We start from the raw sequence: 23,857 nt of genomic DNA, 5'->3' as shown, positions 1-23,857 counted from the left end.
GATTATCTGCTTGAAGAGCAAATTCAATGATTACTTAGAAAAGTGATAAAAGACACTATCAAGTGATAGTTCCAGACATTTCATTTTGCTCAGATGCCTGATTGCTGGGACATCTGAAGGCTCTTTCTTGTGTTTCCTGTGTCCCTGTCCCACCAGACCTACCTAGGTCTCTGCTTTGTGGTCTCTGCATTGCTGCAGGTTGTGACTGAGAAAGGCCAGTCAACACTATTCTATTATCAGCCAGAAAAGCTAGAGATGAATGTGTTAGTGATTTCGGTTATCTACTCTGGACTTTTCAGGAGTAAGCTGAACAGCTAGGGTATGTGTAATATAGCAAGAGATCATGACTGCAGTGTGGTCCAGAGTTTCTTATCCAAGACCTTGTATTTGTTTTTTGGATGTCCTCATGTTATAAAAACTGTAATTTCTTACTTTCTTAGTGACTTTATATTATAGCCAAAATCTGCCTGTGGTTGAAATCAAACTGCATCCATTATCTTGAATAATGGAATTTTCTATAGATTTCAAGATCTATGAAGAAGTACGACCAGAAATATAGTTACCCTTCCTCCTTTTCTCCTACAGGTTATTCCAAAGGACTATAAGACTATGACTGCTCTTGCAAAGGCCATCTCCAAGAACGTGCTCTTTGCTCATCTTGATGACAATGAACGAAGGTATGAGGTGCTTTATGATTCTAAGGATTCTATAGCTTGACCTGAAGACAAGAAATTGTGTTAAATTTTAGCTGAGAAAGCTCCTCAGGGATCAGAACTACTCAGTGATGTGTTAGAGTTATACTAGACAAGCTCCCTCCCATGATATTACGAAGAGGATAAAATCACAAGCTAAAAAAGAAAGAACAGATTCAAATTCATTCAGACATGCTTAATATTTTAAAATCAGCTGTGCCTATGGTGAGAAAGGACAAAGATTCTGTCTGCATTGACGTTTTTATTACTGGCAGCACATCAAGCAATACAGTCCTTCAATGGGATACTCGTATGCTTTCAATCAAAGCACGCTCTCAAGTGTGCAAATTTTGCTCCCTCTTGCAGCCATTTACACAGTTTAATTACTTTGCAATCCTAATTATTATGATACCACATTAGCATGCAGATTTCTGGAGTAATTAGAAGAGGACTAACTGCACATTTCTTCGAGCTTTTTTTACCCACAACAGAGAATTCCTGAACAGAACTGCTGAAAATCCTAATTATACCATCTGCATGCTACCATGACAAGCACTGGAGGGGTGGGTTTTCTGATTAGAAAAGGCACATTTTGGTAAAATGTTATCTGAAGTAGGCATGAGAGGGAAAGATGGAGGGAAAAATACTCTGTCCTGCACCTTGCTGATTGTACATCATGGTTATGGTGTCTCCAAACCATTCCCAGTGTTTATTTGTGTCAGCTAGATTATCCTGTTGTAGATACGTGGTAGGAGGGAAGAGATGTTCACAGTGTTACTCCTGTGTGTGCTGCAGAAGGGTCATAGACTGTCTGTTCTTGCAGTCCTCAAACAACGGCTTTACCAGGTGTGTACTGCCTCTGCTGTCAAAAGCTTTTCTTGGTTTCTGGATTTTGCACTAGGGCGTATTCAGCTGGATATCATCTGTCTTGCTCTGGTGCCACATTCAGGCCTCATGACAAGCATAACGAGGTATTGCTCATGTTGGAGGAAAAATGAACTCACAGAAAGACAGTGCACCCTGCTTTTGCAGACAGGATTGTGATGAACAAATAAATTGTCCTTTCTTTGTATTTTAGTGAGCATATTCTTGAAGTCATGCCATTGTTCTTATCTGTGTTTGCTTGTCAAGTGTGGAGGAGTCAGCAAGTTGCAGTATACCACTGCTGTCACTTCCAGTTTGCATCTGGTTGATGCAGATAGGTAGTTCCCTAAAGTATATAGCATATGACTTTGGCTGGGGTTCTGTCCTCTTGGAATGGTGGAAAACTAGATGAAGATATTTGATTTTTTGTGCTGCAGTGGTGGTGTTTATTTTCTTCAGTGCTTTCTACACTGCAGACAGTATCATTGTTTCATTTAATTTTGTGGTTGACCATTCTCCAAGATCTGGGAGGTCTTCAGGTGGAGGAAGGATGGACTAGCAGGGCCAAAAATAAATTTACAGTGGATAACTCATACTTTTTCTTCTTTGAAGAGATACTTAAATTAATCTGTTCCATGGCTGTGTAGCCGATGGAACTTGTGTTCCACTTGCTGTTTGGCAACTGTGAAGGTTCTTACGTGTAACATACAGCCTGATTTATAAACACAATGTGTAATCTATTACCTCTGTGTCAAATATCCCATACTAATGAACTTCAGCATGATGTCTTACACAATTGATAAGGTAAACAAGTATATTTTTGAATTGGTGTTTCAAATAATTTTGTTCAGGTTTACATTCATGGTTTTATTTTAGATAGCATTTTTTTATATGCCATGCTTAAAAAAGGTTTGCTATCTATCACACACATGTATACACACATGCACATGCTCTCTGGTGTAAAATTATACTGAAAAGTGCAATAAATGAGAAAGTGTAACTGCATCAATACTAAAAGTGATGGAGATAGTTTATCAGTAACTCTTGTCAAAATGTGTGGTTCAAGAGTAGCTAATAATATAAAGAACAGTGCAGCTGTGAAAAGTGATGTGGCAGTCAACTGATTTCTCTTGGGATTTGTCCCTGACTTCAGTAAAATCTTGATAAAACTTGAGTTAATGTCCTTTGTTCTTTCCAAGTCAGTGGCAAAATGCCCATTATTGTAAGTGGAAATGTGTTTTTAACTCTAAGGAAGCTTTTTTTTTCATCTGCAAAATCAGGAATGTGTGGCTTTTTAATTGCATTCACACACGTGCACCTGATGGGTATTTTATGTGTGTCCTTCTTTGTCTGGGACTGGTCTGTTACGTGCTCGCTAACAGCAAAACTTTGAATTCACATGGATGTATCACATTTTTTATTTTATTTTTATTTTTTAGAATTGGTAAGAAAATAACTGTAAAAAGTTAAAGCAACATTGGGGCTTCACAAAGTCCCTTACTGTGTTTTAATAGGTATAGTTTGGTTTTGATTTTTTATTAGAGTATTTCACACCCAACACAAGTGCCATACTATATTAAAAATCTCTGTGAAATACTTACCAGCAGAAGATAACTGTTGAAGACCTGTGGGAAAACAGGGATGCCTTGGGGTTGATAAGCTTAATTGTGAACTGGACAGCTTAGTGAGTTGCAGAGAGTTCATGGGTATGTATTGGTGTGCTTACACTGTGGGCTTATGCTTGTGTTTTGGCTTGTTATTAGCCCAAACTCGGTTACAGTCTTTTAGGAGCAGCCTCATGTCTGGGTTTGTATATGTGCTTTGATTTGGTTTCCTTTTTTTTCATTGGGATGTTTGGCAAACCTTGGCCCTGTCACTTTTTTCAGACTTCGGTGTGTCTGCTTTGCAGTTAGGATGTATTTAACAGCTGGCAGTTGAGCGTGGATTTTTCATAGTGCTCTTATATCATCCTGCAGGTCCCTAGGCACACGTGCTTTAACTCTGCTCTCTCCTCCTTTCCCCCACCCCATATGATGGCATATTGGCTGGCTTCTGTTCACGTGGGGGTTTTGCCCTTCATTCTGTGTTTCTTCCATACTCCGCTTCCTTCGTGACTCCACCCCAAAACTCTTGGAAGAGAGTTTTATTAGGTGGGCAATGAAGCATGTTACTTAAGCTCAGATATGAGTCCAGCAAGATGTTTTTGGAAAAGCATAGTTCATACTGATGCACAAACATCATGCAGAAGCTATGGAGCTGACCACCAAGAGGACAGTTTTCCAAGGCAGAGAGCACTCTAACAACCTGCTAGTTATGACCACTGCAAGATCAGCAAGTTGGTGCCTATCTGGTCCTGATTTGGTGCCCCCTGAAGCCTCACATACATATGCACAGTGCTTCATAACTGATTCTTGTGTGACGGCTCTGGAGGTGTTCCTAGCAGCACAGAACAACTTTTGATGCAGAAGACAGTGCTGTGCACCCAGAAGATCCAGGAACTGCTCGGCAGCCTGTTCAAGGATGAACAGCCTTGAGAGCTTTGAGAGAGAATGTCAGTGGATTTGGACCTATAGCCAGGTAAGATGCATTCACCCTCTTTTGATTTTACTGGGGAAAAGTGAAATGACAATATTAACTGTGAGGTATTTTTGCATTATAACCATAAATTTAGTTTATATAGACAATGTTCTTTGCCATGATTTGTCTTTAACTTCAGTTGAGAGCAGAAGCCATCTTGTTTCTCTGTTGTGCCCTAGACAAAGTCACAGTAAAAATTATTTAATAAAACACTACCAATCCTTGCTTATGGCATTTGTGCTTAATAAAAAGAACTTAAAAATTAAATTACACTTAGATGCACTTTTTGAAATATTTTCTTCTGTTATCTTTGTAGTCTCCCTCCAGAATGCTGGTAGGAAGTTATGTTAGGTGACCTGTGCTATTGGTTCTGATGGCTGAATAAAGTGAAGAAGCTCCTTATTGACCTTACTCCTCCTAGCTCCAACATGATCTCATGGTTCAGGTCCAACTATGCTCCTAACAGGCCTAATTCTGAAGGTCGTTAGAGTTTGCATAAACTTTCCCCCTTCTTTTGGTATGTGGCACTTGAGAATTTTGCATATGGGACAAATCAGCAAGGCAGGGTGCGTTGTGTTGATGCCCTCTCTACTTAGTAGTTTTTGTTCACTCAGCAGGCAATGAATGATTTATATCTATGCGAAGATAGAATTACACCCATAGCTTGGCAGCAATTTATTTCCTTTCCCACTCTTGGATTTCCAGCAGATTAACATCCTCTAAGGCTTCCTCATTGTGAAATGGTGTATAAAGTCAGAACTGGTGACAAGGGGCTAGTTTGATTGTCCTAATCTCTTTTAACCTAGCAGTGTAGCTTGCAAGAATTTTTATTGGTTCAGCATGTAATGCTGCAATAGAAGTACACACCCTTGGTTTTGCTATGACGTTGTATAGTAAAGGGGGAAAAAGAAGGAAGAGATTGTTCATTTTCCTTCTGTGGATAAAAATAAAAAATAAAATATTTCATCTCATCATTTCATTGACAGGTTGTTCAGTCTCTGCTGGACTGGGGCAGCCACTGAGGACTCTGGCCTGAAGGGGACATGAGAAGGTTTGGAGGAGACCTGCTGTGGGAATGCAAGTTGGACCCAAAGCTGACAATAGTCAAGGAGGAGAAGGAGATGTCACTGCAGCATAACCAGTGAATGAGAGAGCAGGACTGAGATCAGCTGGCACGTCATCTTGGTGCCAGGATGTCACCAGTGCCTGCTCCGCTGTGAATCATGAGCTGTGCTTTTCAGTCCATGTTCAGAAGTGTGGTGGACTCTTAACTGCATTAAGTGGTGGAATGGGTAAATGTTCACCATGTATTTATGTAAATGCTATGCAAAATTAATGTGTTAAGGCTATGTAAAACTTTTTCATGAAGGAGCAGAGGGTGTAGATAGCTATTTAATGTGCACTTCCAGACTCCACTTCTAGAGTTTTTGCTAATAGCATAACTTTTACAAGCATTTTATTCTTTATTGCTTCTGTATAAGCAGCTGTGATGGCTGTAACAGCTTTCAGAATATTTCTGTGTAATTTATTACTTGGATTAATAATAAATTGGTTTGTTTGAACAGTATATTGGTGTGAAAGTACTTTGGAAACAAAAGTTAGGAAAATTTATTTAATACTTTTGCTAAAATATTGAGCTCTTACAAAGGCACAGAAAAGCAACAAGTAAACTAAATGATAGACAAAATGGCTGTATTTATTACAGCAATACACAGTGTTTCATTGCTTGCGTGTTGCCTGCATGTCAAAGATGTGAGGATAAAGGGCTTTTTTTAAATTTTCTATGCTCATCAGAGCCAACACATAACATGAAAATTGGCACTTTTGTTTGGCATTCAAATCAATCAAGAGTTTTCTCAAAGTAAAAATTCTTACATTTTTCCCAGCACCCTTTCAAACTTTGTGGCGGGAAGACACTACTGTGATACTACAGATAGAATTGGACGCAGGTATTGTAGATACCATCATCTGGCTGTTAGCCTTTCAGAAAGATATTCTGTGACCTCCTTACAAGTTTTTTCATTAAGTTGTCTCCAATTCAGGCAGTTTTGTAAGTCATGATTGGGGCCAAAGTTGGCTCCTACAGGGAGATACTGGGCATAAACATACACTATTTGAAGGTCCAAATTAAGATTTCCTCAGAACTGAAATACAGTAACGTTCTGAAAATGTATAATGGGCAGCCTCAAAGCGGAAATGAGTAATGTGTCTATGTCTCCTGAAGACAAAACATCAGAATTAGGCTTAAATTGTACAAGATGGATGTAAACTAGACATGTGGTAATAATTTCTAGTGGTAAGGACACTTAGATTGTAGAGCCTGTGATTGTTAAGACTGGTTAGGCAATTTATTTGAACATAATTTAGTATGTTCTGTGTTTGGATGGGAGAAGTCTCTTAGCTCTGTTTTTGTCATGCCTAGATCCTCAGTAGTAGAGATGTTTGTGTATTCCTTGTTTATATCTTCTTTTTTCTTCTCATTTTTAAATGTATTTGAAGAGTTATTGTTTCTTCTCGCATCTTTTGTTTTCTCTATTGAATCTAATTCTCCCTATCTTTCTTGTCAGACCAGGTTCCTCAGACCACTGACCATTCTTGTTCCCCCCAACTTTCTTCAGTTGGTCCACATCTTTCATGTTTCTTTGTATTTTTCACAGCAACAGGAGATTGTTGATTTCCATTTAGCATGTGATCCTTGGAATCATTGAATCTTTTTCTGCATAAATGCTACCTTGGCAGTGAGTCTTCACCATGTGTTTGGACTGTTGGTTATTTCTACCCAAACATAATACTTAGCAATTGTGTCTTTATTGAAAGTTAATCTATTTTCTCAGTCCATTTCTTCAATTTATAGTCATTTTACATCCTTATCTTGTTTCTAACTGCTTGTAGCTCCTTTACAGCTAGGTATGGTCTTCAAATTCAGAAAACACAACCTATGTCATCCAGATCATTAATGACTTTTGGGGACTTTTTCAGCGTAGGCATAATCTAAAATGGAGAAAAGTGGTTTACTTTAGCTAACAGGTGAATTTTAGTTGTTGTCCTGTTGATTTGATATTAAAATATTTTTGAAACTTCTGGTGATTAGTTAATTTCAAGGACATTATTACTACTATAAGCTTTATTCACTTCTGCATAATACCATGTTTTACTAAAGCACTGGCTGCAGGCCAGCTGGAAAGTTTCATATATGTGGAAGAAACCTAAGACGGCACCATTCAGGAGCAAGATATTTTAGAAACAGGATGCCACAGCTATGACATATTCATTACACATCCTGTATTTTCATTGCATTTGTAACTTAACTCCTTTGTTAAAAAACAAACACAGATCTAGCTTCTGCCTGTGCTTCATATATTGCACACAGTGTGCAGAACAGTACAAGAAAACTTCCATTCCCATGAAACTGCTTTATTATTTCTGTAGCTCCAGGAGTCCATGTTGTGCTAAAACCACATGGATGTTTAGGGAGAATATCTACTCTGCCTGCTGTAGGCATCTAAGTTGGCTACTGCTCAAAAACACCTAAGCTGGGAGCCTCAGGGTATGGTTTCACAATTGATTTAACCCAAACCAACTTGGAGCTGCTACCAAAGGAGGAAATAACGCAGTAAGTGCAAGACTTGGCTACTCATTGCTTTTGCTGTTCTTGTGCTGGTGTTAGCACTTGTGCAGCCACAGGTAGCCAGCTCAGCTCTCTGAAGAGTGGTGTCCCCACCCTCCCCTTGTAGGGATAGTTTTCAAGTCAGATCAATTCCTTCCACCCCTCTACCTGGCTGCAGAAATCCTTCAGCTTGCCTAAGGGAGGCAGTGGAAACATGCAGCTGAGGGAAGAGGGCAGGGCAGGATCTCCCTTTTGGCAGCAGCAGTGACTGAGATCAAATTAAGGGATGGAAAAAACACACCTTGAGGTCCTTTAGTAGTCACTGGACAAAATCAGATTATTGAAGTAGGTGGTGTGAATACCTCTATAATGAGCAATTGTTCCTTGCCAAGAATGCTCAAAATGTAGAGGTAAGCCACTGAGAAGGTGAGAGATGGAAAGAATAAGAGATGTGAGAGAAATTGCACAGCACAGCATGGCAAAGCTAGGGGCAGAGGGCTTTTTTGAGTCAATAACATGGCTTCCTTGTATGATGTTCATTTTTTTTATGTGACCAAACTGTTGGAGGAGTTTCTTCCCCCTCCTTTTTGAAAGCAGCAACAGGGAGAGGATGACTGCATCCACCCTGTGCAGGGTGCACAAGGGGTGGGGCTGCATCCCATGAAGGTTTGCAGAGGCGTGAACGTCCCCCCTGTGCTGGAACTCTAGGAGATGGTCAGCAGACCGTGGTAATATGGGGGCAGAGGATGCGTATACACAAACTATATGTATGTGCTACAGGTTTGGTACTGAGGAGACTGGTGCACAAGCAGTCTGTGAGAGATTTTTTGTGATGTTTAGTCGTATTTGATGATTAGCCTGTTTTTTGAATTCTGCTTGTAAATAACCACAAAGAAGAAACGTATCTCTCAAATGAACCAAAGCATACTAAACAAAAGGTTTCCTTCTATGGATAATACCAAGATATTTTCCAGGTAAACTGTCTGGCAATCCAGCCTTCCTTTGTGTCTTTTATGCCTTGTTTATGGCTTGATTCAGCATGCTTTTCAAAAGAGCATGCTTAACTGCAAATGTGATTGTTCATTGACTTGCTGTGGATGTCAAAGGAACTATTCATGTATTTAAATTGAAGCAGATTCAGTCTTGCTGAATTGGAGCTTGCCAATGAGGAATACTACTTAAACTAGAAGTTATGGATTTTGGAGACAAGAGTCGTCTGGCAGTAGTGATGGAAATGAAACCAGGTAGAATTGCCCAGCTACTTGGAAAATAAATGATCCAATTCTCCATTCAAGGATTAGCTGTGAATTTAACACTGACTTTATTTTCCAGTGCATCCATCTCATTTACCCAAGAATTATTGTCTTTAATTACCATTGTGGTGCCTGCAGGCAGCACTCTTTAAATTAGTTATGCAAAGTTCTGCTCAGCAGTCATCAGGAGATTGTATCTGCTTTACTATCAATCCCTCTACAGCAGCGTGACAGCATTCAGATTTTGTACTACAGAATCATTTTTGTGATGTCAGTTTTTGGCCTGGTAGATAGGTTATTCTCTTAAACATAACTAAAAGCACACACATTTGGTATTTATGGATATTTTTATCTTTAGAAACAAATACTGTCAGTTCATAGCTTTTTAGAGGTTGTGATTCACCCTCAGTGTTTTGTTAGACAGTTTATATTCTTCATCACAAATAGTAGTGGCGCCATTCCTAATGGCAGTTATTTTTAATTCTGCATAGAGTAGTGGTTTACATATGGGCAGTATGTCACCAATTCCGAAAAACAGATTTAAAGCAGAGAATTAATTTACCTAAGTCCTTTTAAACCTAGAAAGAACAGCTCAAGACGAATAGTATTCACGCATGCTTATGAAAAAAATACTGTATCTGTATACGTAAAACAGAAAAATTAAGACTGCTGAATTTAACAGGCCTTGTAAAATCTTTCTACCACTGCAGTATATGTGACTGTGCCTTTGTGGGCTTCTTTACACAACAATTAGCTGGCAGCCGTTCTGAAAATGCATTACTCAATGCTAAGGCTTTCCAGAATTAAACACAAAGGTTGAATAAAAAAATACCACTCTTCTCAGCAAGTCTTTATCCTTCGCATCAGAGCAGCTGGAAGCTTGTTGGGAGCAGTAATTTGTCTCTGTGTATGGAAGAACAATGGTTTATTTCAACCAAAGCTCTTTAAAGCGATGCTTCCTTTTTTTTTGCTTCCTTTTTTTTTTCTTTTTTCTTTTTTTTCAGAAAGGTTGTAGGTAACCTGTCAGCAGTTACTCCTACTCTAATAAGTCTTCATTAGGCGACTGATTTTGCAACCTTCCACAGCTTTGAAAGCCTGCCTTTCTTCAAGTGGGAGTATTACCGGCACCGGTACCGGAGGATCAACTGTATGATTAAGTTGCTTAGTTATGCATTTAGAAGGGGATGTTCAAAGAGCTTAAAGGAACTAGATATTCACATTGATTGATATACAGTGGGAAGTGAACTATCAACTCTTAGAAGGTTCTCTTGAAAATCCCCATTCTATATTGTGAATGTTTCGACCTGTTCATTTCCATTACAAGATGACATCTGCTGAGTAACACTGAATAGAGAGACAGAAACCAACCTTAGAACAAAAAATAATCTGTAATACCAAGGCATTCAGTGTTTTTTTTTTCTTCTTATAGAAACAGAAGATTCAGCTTAGCAAACAGATTAAATTTCTCTGTCATTCCAGTGCACTTAATGGAAATACCAAGTGGAACTTACTTGACTGTTAGACTCCGAACTCTATTCTAATGAAGAAAAGGCTGACAAACCCAAACAATGATTTAGTTCTTGTTTTACAAGTTCCTTGCTAAAGATTTTGACCTGAAGTACATTGCATCTTGTGAGGTAACAGCTGGTCTATCATTGTCTTCGGAAAAAAGTAACAGTTGCTAAGATTTCAAGAAACAAAGATGGTCTTTGAATCAACTGGAACAGCTGTAAGAGACTGACACACCATGCACTGTCAGCTGCTTTAGTCAGATATTGAGACTGGCCCAAACTGAACGCGTTAACCCTTTGGCACCATCATATTCCTTTTCTCTCTTTCTGCTTTTCTATTGAAAGAAGGCCATAAAAATAAATTTAGTTTTCTAATTGCCTTTTGCTTCCTGGAGTTAAAGAAAGAAAACAAAAAACTCTGATTCTTTGACATTTGTTCAGTTTTTATAAGCAATATGAAGACCTGCCTGTGGACAGATAAAAATTGCACTAGAAGCATATAATGCAGTCCTCCATGTAGTGCATTAAATAGAAAATAGTAGTACGTATCCGGAAAATGGCATCAGATGCTGTTTTAAGGCACTCTGCAGTTCTGTAAGTGCAGAGCATGTTTAGTTTAACAAAGCAGAATGAAAGGTGACGTGATCATGGTCTAAAGGGAAAGGTGGGTGACAGCAAAGGTCTCTTTAATAGACAGAGGTTTGTGAGATCCAAAAGCTGGTGGCTGAAGTTGGGCACATTCAGGCTGGAAAAGTTGAGTTTTTGCTTTTTTTGAGTAAGCAGGGAACGGATCCATAATTTAAATTAGCACGGCATGTGGCAGATTTTCCATTGCATGAAGTCTTCAGATCAAGCTTGGCTCTCCGCTGCTGCTAGTTCTTAAAGAACTTTCTGAAGTGCTCCATTATATTCCGTGTTTTTTTTCAGAGATGGCAAAATGTGATGACATGAAAATTTATTTCAGTTAATGAAGAGTCAGCACTCATCTCTAGTGAACAAAACACTTGAAAATATGACTTTGGTATGCCTGAAAGCCAAGCTTGGGGCCTGACTGATTTTTGGATGCCTGAAATAGGCACATGTTGGGTGTCTTTCTAAACTATTGTTCTAGTTCAGTTACAAATGATTGGATACTATTCAGGAGCCTCTGAAATTCTGTAGTCTGTGGTTGATAGCATCAGGAAGGCTGTGGCTGCCTTACCACCTATTAATCAGTCATCTGGTCGTGCTGCACATCATGGTTGATCTCACTGCTAACAGGGAAGGTGAAGCATCCAGCAGTGGTACCACTGAGCCTTCTGCTTTGTCCAAAGTGCTTATGTGACCAGACGAGGAGACTGGTGTCTCAGTGCTGAACATTGTGTTTTCTTGACCAAAGAGCCACGTCTGCCAAACTCACTCCTAAGTGATAGTATTTACGAGCAGTGCATGGTGATGGCTTCTTGCAAAAATTATTTCACTGACCACATATAACCTATCTTCTTGTGCCCTGTTCTTTTATGTCCTAATCCTGCACCATTTGGGTAACTAAAAGATTGGGAATTAACTAGAATATTGGCAATTATTGTCACTGTTTGCAGAATCAGATTCAGTTCACTCTTCTGTCTGTGGATAAAAAAGCATGAGAAAAGTGGATTTGTATCATGATCCCAGAGGATTTGAAAATTCTTTACTAATGTGAATGAATATCCTAGAATAAAGGCTGACATAAATAGAATGATTTTCCAGATGCGATAATTGAGGTAAGAAGAATAAACTACGCAGTGTAGAGCTTTAACTCACATTAATGGGAAAGCACTTCACTGTCCTGATAATCTATTTTGTATTTACAGTTACTACAAGGCCCATGTAAAGGCTAGACCTCCTGATATCACTCTTTGAATTTGCAATGAAAGACTGAGTTTGCTGTCATTAAGCCAAATTCCAGCTCATGTTTCCACTTTTTTTCTTTTTTGTATTTCTGATATTTTGTGAGATTTATTTATCATGAAGTCAGCTGTCTAAAGATTAAAAAGATTGGGAGAAACAAGAAACAAAGCAATATATTTACATATTTTCTGAATTTTATTTTATTTATTGTTTAAAAGATTAGCAAGAAGACTTTGCTGCTATGTTTAAAATACTCGCTCATTTTTCCTCTGTTCTTTGTCCAATAGATAAACTTTGGTCCAAGCCCTTTCCTCACAGAGACACATCATGATTTCGTGAGGCGAATGGGAATTACTTTTTAATATCCAGAAACTGACCTTGGCCTTTTGACATCCTGATAATTCCCAGAACAGCTAACTGAACCTTCACCATGATAGACTGGATTTGCTATATTAAAATATTGTAGCAGTGCCATGATTCCAATTCCTGATAGTTTCATCACCACAGTTGACCTGTGTTCCTTTTACAGCTGCTTTCATCAGCATGGTTACAACATCAATACAGATTTTTCTTTGCTATTAGAAATGTGGTTTAAAATAGTGATTTGGCATAAGCAGCCTTTCATCCAAGTTTAGTTGCTGTTCTTTAGTACGTATGTCATCTGTCATGTTTTCTTTCTTATTTATTAAACCTTGTGCTTTGACTGGAACTTCTTTCCAAGAATACAAAATAATTATTCTATTATTGGAACATACAGTTTGATTCCTTCACAGGTGAACAACAGTTTTGCAGCACTATCAAAACCATCCTCAGCAACGTCAGTTGGTTTACCCGACTTTTGGTACAAAAATATTGCTGAAATAAAGCTGCTCAATGGCTTAGGCAAGTTGTTGTGGCATCTTTGGACTTCATGCTCTCCTCGTCAAACCTATTCCACACGCTGCTATTGAGTCATCTTCAGAGCAGGGGCTGCAAAACAACCTTTTTTCATGTCCAATGCCTTCCGTGCACATCCTAAGGGAGCTCTTCATAGATTTTGACAACCGTGAAGTTTTCTTGGCCATGCTACACCATATTGACTCATGGTTGTATGACTCCTAGCATTTTTTGGTAATACGTAAATTGCATTTAGACTAGAAAGACAATAAGTGTACTAATTCAGTGCACTTTAGGGTCTTCCTTGTGTTGCGGGTTCTTTTTGCTGGCTTCTAAGTGCTTTCATTTACTGTGCTCTTTGGGTTTGGGACTTCCTCCATCTTCTGGCTTAGAATGTTAGACAAATTCAGCACTTCAATCTGATCTTCACTTGCATATGTTCTGTGTAGATTATTTTTAATTACCCAGGATATATATAATTATGCCAGAAAATTTCATTTTTTATTTTTTCAGTAACTTCCTGTTAAAAGAATTGCCTGACAAATACACTTACTGTGAATGTGAGCAATCTGCATTTAGAATAGTTTCATTTTCAAAGGATGCTGACATGGAAAACAAGGTTAAATTGTGTGGGAGCAATGGAGATTCTGCAAGTAGCTCTAATAGGTAGGTTCTTTCTTCCTTCCTTCCAATGCTTAGTGTTATAAACCAGGTTAGAGTGCAAGAGATGTAGTGAGAAAAAGAAAATACAGAGTTTTGTTGTTTTAGGCTCCATATTAACTGCATTCTTCGTGCCCATGAGTGAAGTGAGGCAAAATTCATGCAGAGTTTGTGTAGAGTTTATTTCTGGTAAGCTTCTCCACATTTCTTATTTATCAGTTTTATTTGTTTGGTTGCTTAGTCCTAGTGCCGTGGTGACACCCTCTGGCAGTGGCAGGATAGTTCCATCTCCATTAGGGGACTCTTCAGCAAATGATGAGCAATCTAGCTGGAAAGGCATTGGCATATCCTGTGCTTCATCTCTCCCAGAGCTCTTTTGGCTCAAGACTGAAAATCACGCACGTGAGGTTAATTAATGTTGTACATGAATTTGGTGGCTAATTGATACAAATTAAAGTACCATCTAATAAATATTGCTGGGCAGCTCTTTTTTTTTTTTTTTTTGGTGAGCAGCTTGAAAGTCTCCCCTTGCACTTAAATTAATTTGTTTACATCAACTCTCAGGCACGCTTTTCTCTCCTGGAGTGAAGCCTCTGAGCAGAGCCTTGCAGCCGCGCTGGCTGTTCTTGTGGCTGGAGCCTTGCACCAGGGCAGAAGAGATGTCTCACCAGTCCATTGTACCTGTGAAATAAAACAGGTTTGTAAAGATGGAAGAGCTACTGTGTGTGTGCCTGGCTACTGTTAATTTACCATTTTGCGTTGGTAATGCTTTATTTGTGCTGTTTTACATTAAGCTGTTACGGGTCACAGAATGCAAACTTCACGCAGCTGAAGCTTTTTCCAGGCAGTATAATGAGAAAAACCAGTGAGCTGTAGAGGTACTTGGAACAGTGAGGTGGGGTAGCAGAGGCTTGCAGAAAGGTGCTAAAAAGCACAAGTCCTATTAAAATAAGTAAAAAAAAACAAAAAAAAAAAAAAAAGGAGCTGGAGACTATGGAGACTACTTAGTGTTTTTTGTTGGATCTGGATCTATGTCTCACTTTTGTAAGCAACTTTGTACTTGTCTACAGGGCAAGCTAGCAGTACAGAACTACCAAAACGATCAAGTTTGGGCAAAGCAAACTGCCTGGCTGCAACAGCCTTAGGATTTGTGCAGGGTAATTTACCTGGCCGCTCAGCAGCGTGAATTAGCCCACATGGAGGTTGGTGCTGCTGGACTTCTTCCAGTGTTCAAGCAAAGCTGAGGGCTGCATTGTTAGAGAAATCTTGCTACATGAATGGGGAGCTGTGGTTCTGAAACAAAAACCTTAGCAGGAGCTATTCCTCTGTCCCCTAAGGACTTTTATTGACCTGCTTGTAGTGAACCCTCCCCAGTTCTATAGCAGGGGCTGAGCTGTCTTGCACTGATGTTGAGGACTTTTGGTTTAGGGCATCGTGACTTCTCAGCCTCTTGGTGAAACGTGAAGGTTTGGCTCAGCTTCTGAAAGCAGCCATCGTTGTATCTGCCACCTGGGGTCACTGTGTTCAAGGTTATTGAAAAGGAGAAGTATAAAGTAACAAAGAAAATAAGTAAGCAGTAAAAACACACTTCCAAACCCTAACCCCTGAGGCGAAAATTTAGATTTCCATAAGTATACAAATTACTTGAAATTTTTATTGTGTGTTAAAAAAAATGAAGCCGTATATTTCAGTGAGTAAACAGAAGTCAGCTTTAACAAGCCAGAGTTTTGTATAAAGAAATAAACTATCAGAAGAAAAATGTTATCTCTCATAGACACTGACTTATTACAGTTTGTCTTAGCTCTTCTGCCTGTTGGTTAGTGCAGTGTACTGCAACCGACTTTAAAGATCTTTGTAGCAGTATATTTTGTGGTTGAAAAACACTCAGTGGTGTTGGGGCTGATCTCAGACTTGTTTTACACTGGAATTACTGCACATATCTCAGTCTCTTTTCATATTATTTACACATATGTAAGTGAGATTATAGGTGAGTAATATATATTTTACTCTGCACCCATCTTATGGTATTTCTTAAGTGTGCTATTAAACCTTTATCTCAGCTAACCCCACATGATATATTATGTACCCACAGTACATCTTACAAGCACTTTAGCTGAATTTTCAAGCTGGCTGAGCTTAAAGTTGTCAAAATATGTATTTATTTTAAAACTCCTCAGAACGCTATATGGATGTAAATCCTTCTGTGGAAGTGCTGCATTGTGAGAGAGAAAAGGCTGGGAAAAGAGCAGCTCCAGATGATGCAAATGCTACTTCAAATCTTGTATTTACAGCATCGGCAGTGTGTGTGCTGCTCTGAAGCAGAACATACCTCCAACAGCAGCTGCACAGCTGCTGCCTGGTAGCCTGAAAGAGAAAGTCAGAGCTAAAGCAGTAATGCACAGCAACTGTTTTTCCACTTTTCTGTTCACAGATTCTTGTATAAAGACCTGTAAGTGAGAATGTATTTTGATTGCTGTACCTGGCCACTGGGTGGCCTCCATTAGAGCTGAAGAAGAAACGTACATCTAGGCAGTGCATCTTTTATTTCTTAGCCAAATACTGCTGAAAGTTCTAGATAATGGGACTATACAAGATATTTCGTGAAATTCAGGCTGTTATTTAGTATGGAAAATTGGTAAATTGATATTGTGCCCCTTTTTTGTCATAATTAGAAATGATGTGTGTAATTTGCTTAATGTTTTTGTTGACATATCTGTGCTTTCAATTAGGTAAGATGTAATTCAGTTACAGGTATAGCTGAAGGAGAATAGTATTGTGAAAACAGCATTGAACATAATACTGTTTCTTCCATCACTTTTTGCAAATGGAAATCATACATGCTTTGCAGTATTGAAGGGTTATATAGTCAGTGTACTGCAGAATTGCCTTGCATAAAACTTCAGTGCCTTTTAAAATCAACTCTGCATCACTGGCACCATCTCAAAGTAAAATTATTTAGCATCCTTTTTAGTTACGTGTTCTTTGAAGCATATGTAAGGAACACGTTTTAGTCTTCTTATAAACAGTATTCTTTGGAGTAATTCATTATGTATGTCATTACGAGGTCAGGATCAGAACATTATGTTTTTGCCTCTTATAGTGAGATAGCTTCTCATAAAGGGTATCGTGCTGCTGTGCTCCTAATTGGTACTATATGAAGAATGTAAATTAACATGTTAGTTTTGATGGGAATGGTGATGAGGTTGGAAAGGCGTCATTAGTATGCTCAATAGTGCAAAATAATACTTTGCTTTCCTTCCGAATTCAACTAGTTAAGCTAAAAATATGGCACAGCTGCTTTCTCTTTACACATGTGAAAATGTGTGGAATGTGAAGTAAGAGAGAGAATTGCAACCCTTTGGGCAAGAAACACAATGTTCGTTGCTGAGACACCCGTTTCACCATCTCATCATGTGAGCACTCTACCCAAGGCAAAGCGGGGCTCGGTGGTACCATTTGGGCAGGACCTGGATGCGTTGGGCCTCCTACCAAAGAAAAGCAGCAGAAGTGGAGTAGCAGGCAGTAATATGGATTTTGTTGCTGTTATTAGATTCAAGATAAATTGCCAACTCCACTTGGAGCTGCTATGGCCTAAGTTCTTTTAAGCACTGTTGAACTTGAACAGTCCCTCGAAAGCATATCTAGTCCTCACTTAAATGCTGCAAATGGATCAGATGAGAGATTAAGACAGAAGTGGAAGATCCTTGGGGATGTAAATCAATACTTATTAATGACATATAACTGCGTTAGGTCTCGGGAGAAAGGAGAGCCTTGGCTGTGAGATCTGATTTGTAGCTTGATAGGAAGCTGTGCAAGAGACCGGGAAAAAGGCTGGATGGCAGTGGCTTGATAACTGAGAAGCAAATGATGGAAAGCTTTGTAAAGTATATTTATATTAACAATAGTTGACTCTTAAAAGGTGCTCTTTGCCTGTTGTGCTTTGGGCTTTTTATTAAGAAGGGTAGGGAACCATTAGCTATGTTTAACACTGTTTTTGGATATCCTTTGTTACTGTGATTGATTAATAAAATTGCAAAGTGAATGTCTGATCCTGAAACTAGATCTATGCAAACAAGCCCTTACAGTCCTGCAGGGCTCAGTGGACATCAGTGGGAGCTACTAGAAGCAGGAGGATTAATCAATATTAGATTGACTGCAAAGCAACATTAGATGAAGGAGCTCTGGACTGCGAGCAAAACAACAGAAAATATTGGTGGAAGAGAATTAAATTGTGCTCTTAGATAGCTCTTTCATAAAACTAACTCAATCAGAAAGTCAGTTTTTAAAAATTCTACGGCCAGTTTAAATTTGGCTGCCTATTGTAGTTACTGGAAGTCTCACATAAAACAGTATATTCCTAATGTGATTGAATTAATGTTTTCTTGTTATTGGAGTCTGCTTTTTCTTTTCTTATTTTTGTTGATTTAATATGCAGGAGTATAATACTAAAGCAGTACATTACATAGATTTGCAAGTGTAGAGCTTTAAAAAAAGTGTATTTTCCTAAATGTAATTTTTTGAAAGTTTCTGTTCTTTTTTTTATGTTCTTTTGCGTTAATGTTTTTGAAGTCTTTGGTGATTCAGCCTCTTGGTAGTAGGGTCACCCAGCTTTGCAGTCATGGAAACATGAAAACTCAGAGCATAATTAAAAGCAATATATTAAAGCAAATTTATAACAGTTTGCATTTTTAAAATGCAAATGAGGTATGAGATAAGACCCACCAACATTTACTATGTCTGTTGATTGGCAAAATCCATCTACTGCAGATTCATCTGTTGGAGATTTGATGATTGGTAGCATATTGCAGTTCTTTTTATTGATAATTCAGGGTTTAACTCCAAGGATATTTTTAGTTCCCAATTTCTATTATTGATTATAATTTCTGGTCAACTTGGATTCTGTCTTCATTCCTGTCTCCATTCTCATGATGTTCACAGCAATGCTGCTCTTCCTTTCTCCCTTAAATCCACCTGGATTTCATTCTGGTCATTTTCTACTATACTACTCCTCCCAGCCCTTGACATGCTGCCTTACATCTCTCTTTCACTTTATAATTTCTGATTTTCTTCTGGCAGCTGTTCAATTTCAGAAGAAAAAAAATTAGCCCATGAGTCTAGAGAGGCAATATAAATTCCATTTTTATCAACATTTGTCAATTAAAATCTGATATTACCGAGCCTTTTTATAAATAATTTGACTATTCCAAATTTATGTGGATAATACCTTGAACCACTCACTCCATATATATAACACTTATATATGGCAGATGAGGAGAGATGTCTCTGTGAGACTATATACATTTACAAGTACCGCAATAAAATCCATTGACTACACCCCAGTGTCACACTCGGCGTGTGTATGCTCACACTTTTGCACATGTGTGTATATGTAGCTTTTAGAGATGAACTCATGTGTGAATATCTGATAAGATATAAAACTGAAGCATGAAATCTGGGCTGATCTCTTGAGTTGGTTCAAGGCCATATTCTGGAAAATGATTTGAGTTCCGATTCAGCCAAAATCCCTTGAATGTGTTTTTCTGGCAATATTTTCAAGAACAGCTGATCTTTCCACATATTTTCCATTTGGGTTAGAAATCTTAAGAGTAACCAAGATGCCACTGAAATACTGCTGTTTGCTGATCATTGAAAAAAAAAATGCAACCCGTATCTGTGGTGCCATAACTTTGCCATTTTCTGTTGGTGTATCTCAAAGCTCTAGATGATAGATAATGATAATAAGGAGACCAAGTTGAAGTTAATTGCAAAACATTGCTTATTAGGCTTGAAAGAGACATAATAGTAGGGCATACTAATTTTTTAAGACACTGATTAATATAACAGCTACAGAAAAAAACTGGCAGTGAATACGTTTCTAGGGAGTTTGCAGGATTGCTGGTTTATGCATTTTCTTTTACAGCCTACACAGTTGGAGATAATTCAGAATCTTACTGTTTAAGACTAAGCCAAGTATCTAAAATCTTGTGACCATATTTAGGGATGGATGAAATGTTTTGGTTAAAATAGCTCACCCTCCCCTACACATGCCCATATTTCTGTCCTGTCTTCAGACCGGTGAAAGGAAGAGACAGGGGGACCTCAGAGATTTCCTTTGCCTTTTCTTTTAATCCATCAGCTGGGTGTTAATGATCTCACACTGCTTATTCCAGTACCCAAGCTCCTGTGTTCCCTCTCGACCTGGCTGAGTCGCCCAGTTTGCCAGTTACCGTGTTAATCCACAACTGTATTTTGGTTTAACCATCCCACGGGCTGAAGCTGGAGAAGCACTTGGTGGCGCGTGGCGCTGGTGCATTGTGCATCTCATCCAGCACCGTGCTGGGCTCTGCCAAGTGTTGTCTGCTGGCAAGAGGGAAAGAACAGGAGGACAATTCAGAAGATAGGGGGATGATAGCAAGGCCTGAAGCTTTTCTCTTTTCTCGCTGTTCACTGGTGTTGACTTTCTCGGTTACTGTCATTCCCTGTCCATACGGCATGTTTGTCTGGATAAAGGCTGTCTGCATCTCTGCTGAGAATGTGCAAAATATGGAGAGGGCTCGCACGGTTTAAAAATAGCATTTATTAGCAGAAAAATTAAAGGCTAGAGAAGGATGTTGGGTGGAGCAGTGAGAAAGCAGTCCCAAGCTACCTCTGTAATAATGAAGTTCTTACAGTAGTCCTAGACAGCCTGTTCCCAGTCTGTACCAGGACATACAGTATTACCCAGGGCTGTGCCAAGAGCCTGAACTTCACACATCCCTGGTGCTCAGTAACTCAGCACAGCGCATGCAGCTAGGCTTGGATTTGCAGAGGAAATCCAGAAGACGCTAGGAAAATTTCTAAAGCAGGCAAAATGAAACAGGCTTCAGATATATAGGAGGTGGATTCTGAAAGCTACCAGTGGCAAAATGGAAGATTGTTTTTGAAGAACAACTTGTCTCATTCCTGACCCCGTAACCTTCCGTGCGAGCCAGAGGGAGAGCACTGATGCCAATCCAATAGGCATGCTCAGCAGATGTCCAAGGCTCTGTTTTATATCCAGTGATACTAAAGGTTGTTTATAAAGGCAAGACGTTATTGTTTTGAGTGTTTGGCACTGCCTCTCATCTTTTAAAGTTGAGAGGAACAAATCTGATGAGGTTTCCAGCTCTTTTGTCTCAGTTACCAGAGTAGGCTGTCAGAAATCAGTGTGTCCTCTCTGACAGTCATCCCGCACTTGCTTTACTCGTCATTGCCCTGATAGAAAACATCTTTCTTCATGTCCTTGGGAGGACAATCTAAGAGCGTTCTCTTGGATCATTGAGTACAATTATCTGATAGTGCAGAAAACCAAGTCATACTACCCCTTGGATAACCTAAATGAAGGTATTTTTATTTCCCCCGGTTTATTGGGCTACAGTTGCTGGAAAGCTGCTTCATAACACTACTGTTCCCATGGCAAGACAGTGTCTCGTTTCCAGACTAAATGTTTATATGTGTTGATTCTTCATGCCCTCGTTGTCCATTAGTTAAAATAACTCTTTTTCAACTCTGATCTTCACCCTTACCCATACCTCTCATCTCTATGTATTTATAAACTACAGTGACGTCTTTTATTCTACTTCATCTTACTGCTGTAAATGATTCAGACTCTTCTTATCTTCTTTTATAAAAGATAGGCTCTCCATTATGCTTATCATCCCAGAATATCTTTTCCTACATCTCTTTGAATCAAATGAATCTTCTTTCTTTGTTTCTTTTGCACGTGGTAAACTAGAATTGTGCACTATATTGAAGGGAGATCATTTACAGAAGTGCTTTTTACAGTGGCATTAACACTTCCCTTGCTCACTTGGAAGTGACCCAGTTTATGCTGATACAGGGTGGTTTTGCTTTTTTTCCCAGCCAAGGGTGGAAAGGGTGGCTTACAGTTATCCAGTGATTTAATAAATTCAGATTAAAGCAGAAATTATTGCCGTAACTTTAACGTACATGGCCTTTCATGTTAGATTACTTCGTTTCACTCCAGCTTTATTACTTCAGTCATCAAAAGCATCCATTTTTTTTCTATGATACTCTGTGCAGTACCTCTGAACATAGCATCTTCTTTCTTAAAAGCAGGCCTTGAAATATTCTTACTAGAATTACCTCTGGTCTTGTTCTTCCAATATCAACTGTTGCTACTCTATCTTAAATTGTTGTCTTAAACACATTATATATATATAGTTTTTCTTCCTAATCAACTTTGCCATTTTAACCATCAGTCTACCTTATAACACTGAACATGCTTCCTTGAAGCACTGATTGATTTATTTTGTCTAGAATATCAGTTATCAAATAAAGGGAGTAAGCAAATATTGCAGTGTGTCTCATTTTCCAATTACCTCTATAACTTTCATTATTCTTCCCTTCAAAATTTGTTTTTAAGCCTTGCATTACTGAGGTTAGACTAATGGACAATCTATAGCCGCACAGGTTACCTTGGGGTGACATCAATCTATAGCTATCAAAGATGATGAACAAAGTGTGTTTTAGTTCAGTCTCTTCTGAGCTGGTTAAGAAAAGGTCAGACAATGACAATACATTCCTTACTGCAAATCAGGAAAGGTTATACCTTCCTGAGCCTTTCTGGAAAAGGATTTCAGACTGGGGGGATGTCTAATGGATTTAGTTTTCAACTACATGAAATCTACCCTCTAGACTAGCTCCCCCTTCAAATGTTAGTGAAGTAGGCATTATTTTTAGAAATTTCTATTTCTAGTTAAAATAACCAAAGTGAGAGAAGTTGGTGCTTTTCCATTTGTTTTGAAATGGACTCAGTGGAGAGGTAGTAAGTCTCTACTGAGTCCCTACCTCTCTTAAAATCTCACCCCCAACTTTCCTTGTTATTTCCTCATCATTTCCTATGCTGTGAAATAATTACCTATGGAGTTCACCATATAAAATATATATTGTATTGCATTGAGAATCCATAGGGGACTCTTCACAGTAATCAAAAGAGCTTCAATTCTAAGGGAAAATTTTTGATTCTATTTCAAAGCGAATGTGATTAACTATTCTAAATATTCTGAATATTGTAATTCTTATCACTATTCACTTACAGTCCCTTTATGAGCGTCCTCATGGGGTAAATAGTTTGCAAGAAACAAGACCTGCGTAATTTTTAGAGCAGCCAGTGGTAGACATGTTCCGGACACAGCTGACACAGCTTCCATTCCTTGAAGGGAGCAGTCCTTTTAAAAGTATTTTAAAGTTGTGCTTATTAATTAACTCTGGTTTGGCATTATATACTCCTGAACAGGACTGTCCCAAAATTAACAGTCCTTTTGAAAACCCATATGTGTTTAACTTCTAATTTTGAGAATCTTGGCTATAAGTTTTATGCAATGATGCTGTCTGTCAAGAGAACGTCTAGCACTAGTTCTCATCTGAATCTAGAACACTGACTAGAAAATTGTTTTTGTGTTTGCCAGTTTATTATCTTCTTCCATGTTCCAATTTTTATATAGTTGAGAATCACTGTTCTTTCCAAGTTAAGAAATAAATCCTATTAAAGAGTGCAACCATTGTGCCATTCTCTGAATTACAGAGAACATTAATAAAATTTAGTGAAATATGAAGTGTTCATGTTAATGAGACTTCAGAGGCTCCTAAAATATTTGGAGCAGTATTTCATGGTTTGTTTCTGAGTACTCTCTGTAGAGGCCAGCTGTAATATGGTCACTAAAACCTGTGGCTATACAGTAGCCTTAGGAAACCTGCGTAAAAATAAACCACATCACTTGATAGAACAAAACAGTAAACAGGATACGAGGGCAGAACTATATACCACAGAAAGCCAACGACATAAAAGAGACCATTAAAACAAATAATATAAATGAGCCTGAGACAGCTATAAGACCTGTAAGGTGATTAATGTCTGCAGTGACAAGTTGGAGGCATAGAAGGAGATTAAAGATTAAGTTAAAGGTA

General features: G+C 38.6%; 1 protein-coding gene across 3 annotated transcripts in view; it reads left to right on the top strand.

Annotated features, from left to right (window-relative positions):
• Positions 1 to 23,857, top strand: part of PRKAR1B (protein kinase cAMP-dependent type I regulatory subunit beta) — a 101,323-nt gene that overhangs the window by 18,976 nt on the left and 58,490 nt on the right. For all 3 annotated transcript variants that reach the window (XM_068699395.1, XM_068699396.1, XM_068699394.1), the window contains exon 4: positions 586 to 677. In XM_068699395.1, coding sequence (XP_068555496.1) covers positions 586 to 677 — 92 coding nt within the window. The remainder of the gene's footprint in view (positions 1 to 585; positions 678 to 23,857) is intronic.

Source organism: Anas acuta, chromosome 15, assembly GCF_963932015.1.
Source record: "Anas acuta chromosome 15, bAnaAcu1.1, whole genome shotgun sequence".
In the NCBI taxonomy this organism is placed as follows: Eukaryota; Metazoa; Chordata; class Aves; order Anseriformes; family Anatidae; genus Anas; species Anas acuta.
Note: the sequence above shows the minus strand (reverse complement) of the source record. Positions and strands in the feature narration are given on the sequence as shown.